The sequence below is a fragment of the Anas acuta genome, chromosome 27 (genome assembly GCF_963932015.1).
Source record: "Anas acuta chromosome 27, bAnaAcu1.1, whole genome shotgun sequence".
Lineage (NCBI taxonomy): Eukaryota > Metazoa > Chordata > Aves > Anseriformes > Anatidae > Anas > Anas acuta.
Genome location: NC_089005.1, coordinates 4,338,679 through 4,349,467, shown reverse-complemented (window position 1 = coordinate 4,349,467; position 10,789 = coordinate 4,338,679). Strand labels below are relative to the sequence as shown.

The 10,789-nt window shown below is 62.2% G+C and overlaps 1 protein-coding gene across 5 annotated transcripts; it reads right to left on the bottom strand.

Moving 5' to 3' along the window:
- Positions 1–18: 18 nt before the first annotated feature.
- On the bottom strand, positions 19–9,444 carry LMAN2L (lectin, mannose binding 2 like). 5 transcript variants are annotated; one of them, XM_068662535.1, is made up of 9 exons: positions 9,268–9,436; positions 7,817–7,935; positions 6,672–6,789; positions 5,844–5,926; positions 4,261–4,293; positions 3,750–3,911; positions 3,559–3,673; positions 2,206–2,325; positions 19–1,697 (listed from the first exon to the last, which is right to left on the bottom strand). In XM_068662535.1, exons 1-9 carry the CDS (start codon positions 9,431–9,433, stop codon positions 1,555–1,557), a joined length of 1,059 nt encoding a protein of 352 aa, XP_068518636.1. In that variant the 5' UTR covers positions 9,434–9,436; the 3' UTR covers positions 19–1,554. The 5 variants fall into 5 exon arrangements, with proteins under 5 accessions (XP_068518636.1, XP_068518640.1, XP_068518637.1 ...); XM_068662539.1 differs by having other exon boundaries at positions 7,817–7,897; XM_068662538.1 differs by lacking the exon at positions 19–1,697 and adding an exon at positions 2,653–2,751 and having other exon boundaries at positions 9,268–9,444.
- Between the last annotated feature and the right edge of the window lie 1,345 nt (positions 9,445–10,789).

Below are 10,789 nucleotides of genomic sequence, written 5' to 3'. Positions count from 1 at the left end.
TCCAGGAGCACGGCCGTGTCACACACACCAACATTTATTCCAAGACACCAGTAACAGCTCTGGGAAGAGGTGCACGCATTTCACTCCTGGTCATCAGGCAAAAAAAAAACAAAACGGAGGCAAAACGCCAGAAATAGTCCTTTCAGGCCACGAGAACGCCTGGGCACTTCTTAAAAAAAAGCTTCCACCTACCTCGGCGGCAGCATTGTGCCAAAAAAGCAGTGGTTGCTCACAAAAAAAAGAAAAACAAACAAAAAAACCACCACCGCTCCCCTGGGCTGGGACCTGGCCGGGGTCAGAAAGCACCCGGGAAGCATCGGGGTGCAGAGGCCACGGCTCCCAGCCCTGCCCCAGCAAGGAGGGTGCTGCAGAGATTCGCCATCTGGATGTGCCCAGAGGTGCTGGGATGCTCCTGGGACAACCTGACCTCATTTCTCCCCAATTCTGGGTCCCTCTGGGGACCCCCCGCCACCATCCCTTGCTCTGGGAAAGCGACCACAGGAGCTCGATGTGGTCTCCGGGGGACGAAACTTTTTGTCCCCCCAATGTGGTCTCCTTTTGGGGGCAAAACCGGCCGTGCTGCTCCTTCTGGCGACCGCCAGTGAGAGAAACACAGCAAGAAGGCGCTGAGGTAGGAATAAACCACGGCTCCCTGCAGGGCAGGAGCTGCGGCTCCGAGGGGCCCCCGCAGCTCGGCTCCTCCTCGGCGGGGTCAGGACGCAGCGAGCAGGAGCCCTGGGGAGAGCCGAAGCCACAACACGGCATGCAGACAGCACCGGTGCGGGGGGCGTGCGGGGGCAGCGGCATGCTGGAGGGGGGAGAGGGGCTGAGCCCCCCGGAGGCAGCAGCAAACGGGTGGTGAAAGAGGGGAGCAAGGAATTAAGCCCCCAGTGGGAAGGGGGATTGGCAGCTTGAGCTGCCGGAGATGGGGAAATCCATCAGCAGCCCCAAAACACCAACCGGGGGAGGCTGAAGGGACACGGAGGGGTTGTGCGGTGGTGGGGGGAGCTCAAGGAACCAAGGGAAAGCAGTCTGGTCTCTAAAGACGGCCTAAAAACCAGCCTGGGGGGGGGGATGAGCAGCTCGGCAAACCCCTCCTGGAAAGGAAACCGCAGCAGAGGGGCTGCTGCTGTCGGAGCCTGGCAAGGAACGAGGGCACTTGGCTGGGTTCCGCTCGCTGCGTTGCTCTCAGCTGGGATTTCACAGCCGAGGCGGTGACCTCTGTGTCCCCCGGACAGCAGAGAGGCGGCTGGGCGCTGCCAGAACCCCACAAACCAGCCCCAAACAGCTCCCAGAGCGGGGCTCCTGCTCCCAGCAAGCCCTCGGGGCACAGCGGCTCCGTCCCCACAGCACCCAGCCCCAGCCCTGCTGTGCTGGGGGTCCCCGCTCACATCGGGGGGGTCCTGGAGCCTGATGACAAGTGGTGGCCATCCCCACTGGGGTTCTGGGGACACCGGGGGCCCCGCTGCGGGACCAGGTCCATCGGGCTCTGGCCAGCCTGGGATGGGGGCCAGGGTGTGGCTATGGGGGGGCCATCCCAGGCAGGCTCCCAAGTCAATAGAAATGTTTCCGGCTCTGCTCCTGCCACTTGTTGTAGACGATGACTCCGATCACGATGGCGAAGACGATGGCAACGAGGGAGAAGAAGACGATTAAGAAGAGAGCCAGGCCGCTCATGGGCTCCAGCGGCGCCTCCACTGCCAGACAAAAGGAAGAAAGGCTGTGAGCTGGGCAATCGGCTCACCCCTGCCCCCCCACTGCTTTGCCCACAGGTTATTCCTCCAGGGAGCTCGTTTGGAAGGACACAAAACCAGTGGGAAGAGCTCCTGTAGCTGGGAACAAGGCTCTGGCTGGTGAGAGCCTCGTCACACAGCCAGTGGACACGTTAGGGGGGGACATTTCTGGGCAGGAGTGACCACCACCAGGGTCCAAGCCCCTGTGAGTTTTCGGCAGCTCGTGTTGGTGATGCCATGCCCATGGGTAGCCTGGCACGCTCTGGAAGGCAGCACTTCTCCTCCAAGCACGCCTGTGCCAAACGAGGGCAGGTTGTGACCCAGATTGTGTCGCAGTGGGTGAGAGAAATCTGGGCACGGGCCTCCCGATCCCAGCTGGAGCTCGGCTGGTTTGCTGCTGAGGCGCCGCGCTTTCTGCTCCGTGAGCCCGCAGCTCCTCCTGCCCCTGTCCTTCCCCCTGCCCCCCACTTACTGCCCGGCAGCTTCAGGTTGTCCACCACGGGCAGGTACACCTCCCTGTCCCGCTTCTCCTCCTCCGGCGTCCGCTCCACCGTCAGCTGGTAAAGCTTCAGCGAGATGATGTCGTGGTTGTCTGCAAGCAGAGCAGAGACGTGCCCTGAGGTGTCACCGCCCGGCACAGCTCCGGCCGGGGATCTGAGTGCCACCAGTGTCACCGCGGCACCTTACAACTCGGGCACCAGCCCCAGGCCGCCGGCTGTCCCCTGCCACGAGGAGAACTCACCTCTTGGGGCAGGCTCCACGCCGGGCTGAAAGCTGCACCCAGCACGGGGCCCTCCTCCAGCACTCCCAAGGGGAAGCTTTAAGCTACTTAAACCGAGAACCAACAGCCCAGGCCGGGACATCATCTGACCCCAAAGCATTCAGCCACCCGAAAAGAGCGTGTTAGAACCAGCCTCACATGACCCCTATTTCCTTTGCTCGTGACTGCCGAGTTATTAGTGGGACAAGGAGAGTGCTCCACGCCAGCCTGCGAGCTCCCAGGGCATTAGGCAGAGATCTGAGAAAGAAAAGGAACTTTTGTTGGAGCCAACAATGGGCCCGGCCGCTGGCCATCAATGAGCTTTTGTAGGGGCATAACTCAAAATCGGGCTAAAACCTGCTGAAAGAGACAGAGCGGGGTAACTTCAGGCCTCCCGGCACCCCAAGCAGCGCTGCAAGAAGTGAGAAAAGCAAAGCAGAGGGCTTCGGCTCCCTGCAAAACCCAATTTCCTTCAGCCCTGGTTGCACCACTGCTTCCAGACACACCTGGCCGGTCCCCTCCTCAACAACATCACTCTCGGGCTGGGAAATCCGAAGTGCTACGTGAACTAACCCCGGACAGGCAGCACAGCACCCCCGGGGTGCAGCTACCTCCAGCACCGCCCTTGGGCCATGCCCAGCCACTACGGGTTGAGCCAGCAGAGCACAGGAGGAGATTTTCAGTGCTTGCTCTGTGTTACTCCTCCCAGGGCTCACATTTTGGAGGTGGACCCTCACGTTTCTCTGCTCTGAGATGCTGGCTGAAGCCTGGCCGTGTCCCTGTCACCATCTGGGTGTCACTGTCAGCCTGACCCAGCGGCAGAAGGAGCTCAAGCAAAGTGCTCGGGGGCACAGCACACCTACACCGGGGTTTTGGCTCCTAGGGAACTGCAGCAAGACGAAAAACCACGGCTCCCACTCACAGCCTGGGGGTGCCTAAAGCACAGAGAGATTTCGGGCACACCCGTGAGCCTCACCACGTACCCAGCCGCACCTCCAGCACCCAAAGCTGCTTAAGTCCTGCCAGAGCTGCTCAGGAAGCAGACTCAGGGCCCCGTGGCGGTACCTGACAGGTCTCCAGTGACAGAGGAGGTCCCAAAGTAGTACCCGCGGGGCAAGCGCACGCCCGGCACGTCGATGCAGTCCCGCCACTCGTGCTTGCCATCGATGTCAATCATCACCTGAAGGAGAGGAGGCTGCGGTAGCACCGGGGGGGGGCTGGGGGCTGCCCGCTCGGCCCCAGCCATCCTCACCCACCGTCAGCCTCCTCTTGACGTAGCGGATCACCAGGAAGGTGTCGTGGTTGAGGTTGCGCACCATGGCCGTGCAGCCCCCCAGCTCGGTCGGCCTCCCGTCCCGGTCGTGGTCGTAGGTGAGCGAGCCGTTGTTCACCATGGCAGAGATGTAGGGGAAGACGCGCTGCGGGGGCAAGGCCGGGGGTGAATTTGGGGCTCTCCCCCCCACCGCTCTGCCCACTCCGTGCCAGCGTCACGGCACACCTGCGGGGTGAAGAGCCGCGCCACCCCGCGCACCCCAAACTCCTTCACTCCCCGTCTGTGCCTCCCCAAATTGGGCTCAGCAGCTGACCGCGATCCCTCGCCACCCTCCAGCCTTCCTCCTCTGGGTCAGCCGTGGCTACCGAGCAGCTCCCACGCCTGCCTCCCTGCTCGCACGGGGATTTCTGGAGCTCGGATGAGGGAATTCCCTCACGGGGAAAGGAGACGAAGCCAAAGAGCTTGGAAACGAGTGGGTTGGCAAGAGCAAGTACCTGATTTCCCGGGCTGTACCTCCTCTTCTGAGCCTGCGAGTCCAGGGTTATCGCAAAGCAAGAAAGAGCACAGAAGCAAAATGGTCACGGACCAGAGCTTAGGATTAACTCGCAACCTGGGAAGTTTGCGGAGCTCAGCACGCTGCCTGCCTAGCGCAGGCTGAAGGCAGAGGGGGGTTGTAGGGGCCAGGTCCCAAATCCCAGGGCACAGGGCGAGGAAGCAGCACGGCTGGGCAGAAGCCCCCTCGCGCACCACGTTTCTGCTCCTCACCGTGCAGCGCAGCCGCTCTCCTGCACAAAGCCACGTGCCCGAGCACAGGTGCTGACACAGACCGTGACCGACAGCTCCCCAACAGCTCCCAAGGGTCCCGCAAGCCACCTGCCCCCTTCCCTCAGTAATAAAATTCTTCTTTAACTTTTAAAGGAGAAAAAGCAGCCGTGAGCCCCCACACCATTACTGCCTGATTGGCGCTCCTCCACCTCTCTCCTTCCTCATTCGGGGGCAGGAGGGCAGCCCCTCCAGCTGCTGACTGTGCTGTCAAGCCCTAAGTGTCCCATAAAGGATTTCATTTTGTTTAGAGAAGAGCTGCTGTGCCTCTTTACCCCAGAAAAGCACGGCCACAGCCCCACACGTCAAGAGGACGGCCTCACCTACCCAGTGCCACGGCAGTCCCCGAGCAGTGCCGGTAACGGGAGGGCGCTGCTGCGGGCACAAAGTCCAGCCCCGCGCCAGAAGCCGCCGGTTGCTCAACGTTTGCTCAGCAGCTCCGAGGTCAGGGCGCATCCAAACGGTGCCCCCTGTCCCTCGGGGACCGCAGTGAAGAATGACGGTGGTGCTGTGGGGTGGTTGGTGCCAACGTCTTGGGGTGAAACGGTAAAACAACGCCTGTTTTCTAGGGGCAGCTGGAAGTAAGGGCAGGGCCAGCTTTGTTTTCGGGCTGACAAAACTGACTCCAGCATCAGGACGGGTGGAGCCCGCTTCTAACTGCCTCTGTGCCCTCTTCTCCACAGAAACCAATAAACCCCAGGCAAACAAACAATGCATCACGAACCCAAAGGTCTGCAGACGGGCACCTTTCATGCCCTGCAGCAGGGCTGGCTGCCATAAAACAGCTCGGCAGGCTGGGTTTGGCTGCTGGGCTGCTCTGCTTGAGGTCTACAAGGCCCACGCTCCTGGCACAGCCTCCCCTCAACTGCTGCTTGCCAGCAGCCTTCAGAAGGCGCAAGAGCTCGCCACGCAGAGGTGATGAGATCCACCAATTTTCTCCTACCCCAGGATTTTTTTCCCTCTGGGTGAAGCTGACAACAGAACCACCCCGCAGCTTCTCACCTATCCAAGTTATCGCTTCCCTGGGCGGAAACCAACGACACAGAGAGGGAAAGGGTGCAAAGGAAGCTGAGCAGCGTCTGCTTGTAGCCAGCTGGCCTCCGAGTCAGGAGCCCAAGGCCACCACCCCTCGCCGTGGGGCTGAAGGGCTGCACCAGCTGCGGGCCATAACCTGGGTGCTGAGCCAGCGCTGCCCGTGCCACGCTCGGCAGGCACCCTGCAAGCGGCACGCTGCCAGCTATCGCCCCTCGCTCACCTCCTGCTGCTTCTCCTCGTTCGGGTAGGTGTCCACAAACACCCCCAGGCCCAGGAAGTTGTCCTTGCTTCCAAAGACAGGTCCTAGAAGAAATAAAATGGGCTGCTGGTGATGGTGCAAGGCAAGGAAGGCATCGCAACGCCAGGCAGGGTTGGTTCCGCGTTCCTTTGCATCATTCTCCGTGCCAGGCAGTGAGGCTGGTGCTCTGCAGCTCACACAGGGACAAATTTACCTTCAGATCACCGAGGGAAACCCCCCGCAAGTTGAATTCGTAAGGTGTAGAGGGGCAGGGCATGCAGAGGCTTGCTGACACCTTGGTGGCAGGGAGACCCAGGCCACAGGCTGATGGGATCACTGGGGAGGGCTCTCCTGCCCCCAGCTTTCCCCTGATGGCAAAATGAGGACCCACATCACCTCGCAGAACAGGGCTTCACGTGCAGAGCCGGGCACTGCAGGGCTCCACACAGCCTTGTGTGGATAAACGAGCCCACAGACCCTCGGTGCCACAGGCTGGGTGCTCAGAGGGACAGGTTAAATCCCCTGCCCTGTGCTGGGCCAGGCTCCAGCTTCCCCCCCCAGCCCAGTCCCTAACTGAAGCCCCACGCTTCCAGCTGCACCGCCCTGCACGCCTCGAGCAAGGCAAAACGGTGCTGAGCAGGCTGCAGCCTCCCAGGGACCCCACAACCCCCAGCACCACGCATCTCCCACGGCTGTCACTCCCTTTTTGGCCTGCCAGCATGAAGGGGAAGCAGCCCTCGGGCCCCACAGAGGGCTCCCGAGGCAGCCCGGGAGCACCCGGCACCGCGCTGAGGGCCCCGCTGCGCTCACCCGGCTGCATGCGGTCCTTGGTGTACCAGATGGCGAAGCCGTCGCCGTTCAGGTTCTTCTTGCCTTGCCCGTGGATTTTGAAGTGCACCTGCAGCTCCCAGTCGCGGAGGTAGCACGGCTGCAGGGGGAGGGACGAGGGCGTGAAATCGGGGAGCCCCCAACGCCCCCCCCTGCACCGAGGGGCAGGCGGCGCCCACCACCACAGCCCGTGGCCCTGCCGAGCCCACGGGCGCTCCCCATTTCCCTGGGTTTCAGATAGGAGCGAGGATAATTAAGCTCTTAATTAACGCCGAGGGACATCATTAGGCCGAGGGACTCGGTTGTAGCCCAGGGCTATCAGAAGCCGAGGAAACAACTCCGGGCTCACAGCGAGGTCGGCACCTTGTGGCTAGGGAATGGGCGGCTGGAGGGGCGTGGGGAACGGCCCCGCTCCTAATTGCTCCCGAGCCAATTATAGCCTGAGCTGCAAATGAACTCCCTGCGGGAACCCGGCGGGAGCTGAGCCTCGCACAGGCAGTGGTGTTTGTGGGAGCTGCAAAGAGGACCAAAAACCCCAACCCCAAACCTCCCTCAGTGTTTTATAGGAACGGCAGCCCAAGACCCCCCCAGATTCACGCCGGGACCCCCCCTCAGGGCAGTCACCCCAAAAGGGGGCTCAGCCCACGCAGGAATCCCCAAGCTGCAAACCTCAGTGCTGCTGCCCCCAGCCCCATTCCCACCGCCCCCATTTCCCCCCATTTCCCCCCTTATTTCCCCTCCTTTTACCCCAGACCCCCCCACCCAACCACCCCCACACCCCAATAACTCCCTCCTACCTGCTGGCCTGCCCCCCCCAACCTCCCTCATTGCCCTAATTTGACCCCCACCCATCCTCAAACTCCCCAAAATCCCCCAACCACTATTGCTCCACACCCCCAGCTCCCCCCCCACTTTCCCCAACCCCCCCAACCTCCCCGAAACTCACCCTAATTCCCACACCTGAACCCTTCCACCTGCTCCCCGACCCCAAAACCTCCCTCTCTGAACCCTGACCCTCACCCACCCCGTTACCCCACCCCATGGGGGATACCCCCAGCCCCCCCCGGCCCCGCTGCCCCCCCCCAGCCCCCCCCGGTCCCGCTGCCCCCCCCCAGCCCGGGGCTCACCACGCGGTTCCAGACAGCGCCTCGCTTGCTCTGTAGGTCGGGGGTGAGGCGGATGTACTGCGGCATCACCATGGCGTTGCCCTGCAGGTCCCACAGCCCCGAGCTGGCCGAGCCCACGCCTGCCGGCCCACACACGCGGTCGCCACCAAATCCTGGCACACCCCAAAAGCCCGGCATCCCAAAACTCCAGGGCCCAGGTACCCCCAAAACCCTGCACTGAGTACCCCAAAGCCCCAGCATCTAAATATCCACAGCAGGTGCCCCAAAGCCCTGCACTGGGCACCCCAAAACACCCACACCAGGCACCCCAAACTGCCAGAACTGGGCATCCCAAATCCCAGCACCTCAAAACCCTGGCACCCCAAAATCCCCAGCACCTCAAAACCACACACCAAGCACCCAAAACCCAGTACCAGGTGCCCTAAACCCCATACCAGACACCCAACGTCCCCAGCACCCCAAACCCAGCAGCAGGCACCCAAATCCCCCTCACTGGGCACCCCAAATTCCCACACAGGGCACCCCAAACTCCCCACACCCCAAACTTGGCACCCCCACACCGGGCATCCCAAATCCTGGTACCAGGAATCTCAAAGCCCCTGCTCCCTAAGCCTGGCACCCCAAACCCCCCCCACTGGGCACCCCAAAAGTCCCCAACACTCAAAACCCACGCACCAGGCACACAAGATGCAGTACCGGGTGGCCTGAATCCCTATGCCGGGCACCCCAAATCCCCAGCACACCAAAACCAGCACTGGGCGCCCAAACCCCAGGGCCCAGGTACCCCCAAAACCTTGCACTGAGCTCCCCCAAAACCTGGCTGCCCCAAAGCCGCACCCAAAACCCCTGCACAGAGCATCCCAAAACCCAGTACCAGGCGCCCCCGCACCCCAAACCCGGTACTTGGTGCCCCAAAACTCCAGCACCCCAAATCCCCACACCCCACACACGGGGCACCCAAATCCTGGTACTGGGCACCCCAAAAAGCCCCACACCAGACACCCTAAAAATCCCAGCACCCCCAAAATCCCCTCACCCTCAACCCAGCACTGGAACCCCTAAATCCAACACCGGGCCCCCCCCCCCAAACCCCAACCCCAGTCCCGGGTCCCCCCAAAGCCAGGCACCCCAATACCCGGTACGAGGTGCCCCCAATCACTGTACCGGCCCTCCAACACCCCGGTACCCCAAATCCCAGCACCCCAAATCCGGTACCGGGCCCCGCCGACCCCCAATACCGCCCCCCCCCGACCCCAAGTACCCCAAAACCCGGTACCGGGTACCCTAAACCCCTGTACCGGGCACCCCAAACCCCGGTCCCCCAACCCCCGGCACCCCAAAAGCAGCACCGGGCCCCACACCCCCGGTACGGGGCCCCCCCCCTCGACCGCCGGTACCGGGCCCCGCCAACCCCCGGTCCCGGTCCCGATCCCGGTGCCGGTGCCGCTCACCCTGGTAGGGTTTGGATAACGAGTGCTCCCGCTTCAGGTGCTCCTCGGTCTGCTCCGCCCGCGGCCCGCCGAGGCGCAGCGCCACGGCCAGCAGCCACAGCCCGGCCCGCCACCGGCCCGCCGCCGCCGCCATCTTCCCCCGCCGCCGCCCGCCCCGCGCGCCCATTGGCCGCCCCGCCCCGCCGGTCCCGCGAGCTGATTGGCCGCCCGGCGCCGTCCGTCACGAAGAGGGCGGGGATAGCGCGCGGGGCATGCTGGGGAATGTAGTTCTGGGAGGGCCTCGGGGCCCGCAGCGGGGAGGGGACCGGGGCCGCGCGGGTCCTAGCGCCCCCCGCCAGCTCTCGGCTTCCCGCAGGTCTCAGCGGCCGCCCTGGGTCCTAGTGCCCCACCCCCGCTGTCCTTAGGTCCCCGCTCCGTGCCCTTAGACCCCCCAGTGCCCTTAGACACCCCGCAAGAGATCCCCCCATGCCCTAAGAGCCCCCTCCCATGCCCTTATACCCTCCCCTTCCATGCTCTCAGAGCCCCCTTAGGGACCCCCTATGCCCTCAGAGACCCCCATGCCCTCAGCGCCCCACCTTATCTCCCCACCTTTGCTCCCCATCCGTTCTCCTTCTGCACCCTGACCCACTCCACATAAGAGATACCCCCATATCCTACCCTGTCCTGTGCTGTCCTATCCTATCCTATCCTATCCTATCCTATCCTATCCTATCCTAATCCCATCCCATTCTGTTCTATCCCGTTTTACCCTATCCTATCCCATCCCTCCTTATCCTGTCCTGTCCATCCCATCATCCTATCCTAATCCCATCCCATCCTACCCTATCCTATCCCATCCCATCTTATTCTATCCTACCCTATCCTGTCCTACCCCATCCCATCCTATCCCATCCCATTCTATCTCACCCTCTCCTATCCTGTCCTATCATCGCATCCCATCCCACCCCTAACCCCATCCCATCCCATACTATCTCACCCTATCCTATCCTAATCCCATCCAATTCTGTTCTATCCCGTTTTACCCTATTCCATCCCTCCTTATCCTATCCTGTCCATCCCATCCCATCATCCTATCCTAATCCCATCCCATCCTACCCTATCCCCTCCTATCCCATCCCATCTTATTCTATCCTACTCTATCCTGTCCTACCTGATCCCATCCCATCCTATCTCACCCTCTCCTATCCTGTCCTATCATCCCATCCCACCCCTAACCCCGTTCTGTCCTGTCCTATCCCGTCCTGTCCTATCCCGTCCTATCCTATCCCGTCCTATCCTATCCTATCCTATCCTATCCCGTCCTATCCTATCCTATCCTATCCTATCCCATCCCATCCTATCCCATCCTATCCCATCCTATCCCATCCTATCCCATCCCATTTAATTCTATCCTACCCCATCCTGCCCTACCCTACCCTACCCTACCCCACCCCACCCCACCCCACCCCATCCCATCCCATCACCCCACCCTCCCTGTGGTCCCCACCCGCCATTGCCCCTTTAAGCCCCTCTCTGGGCGTTC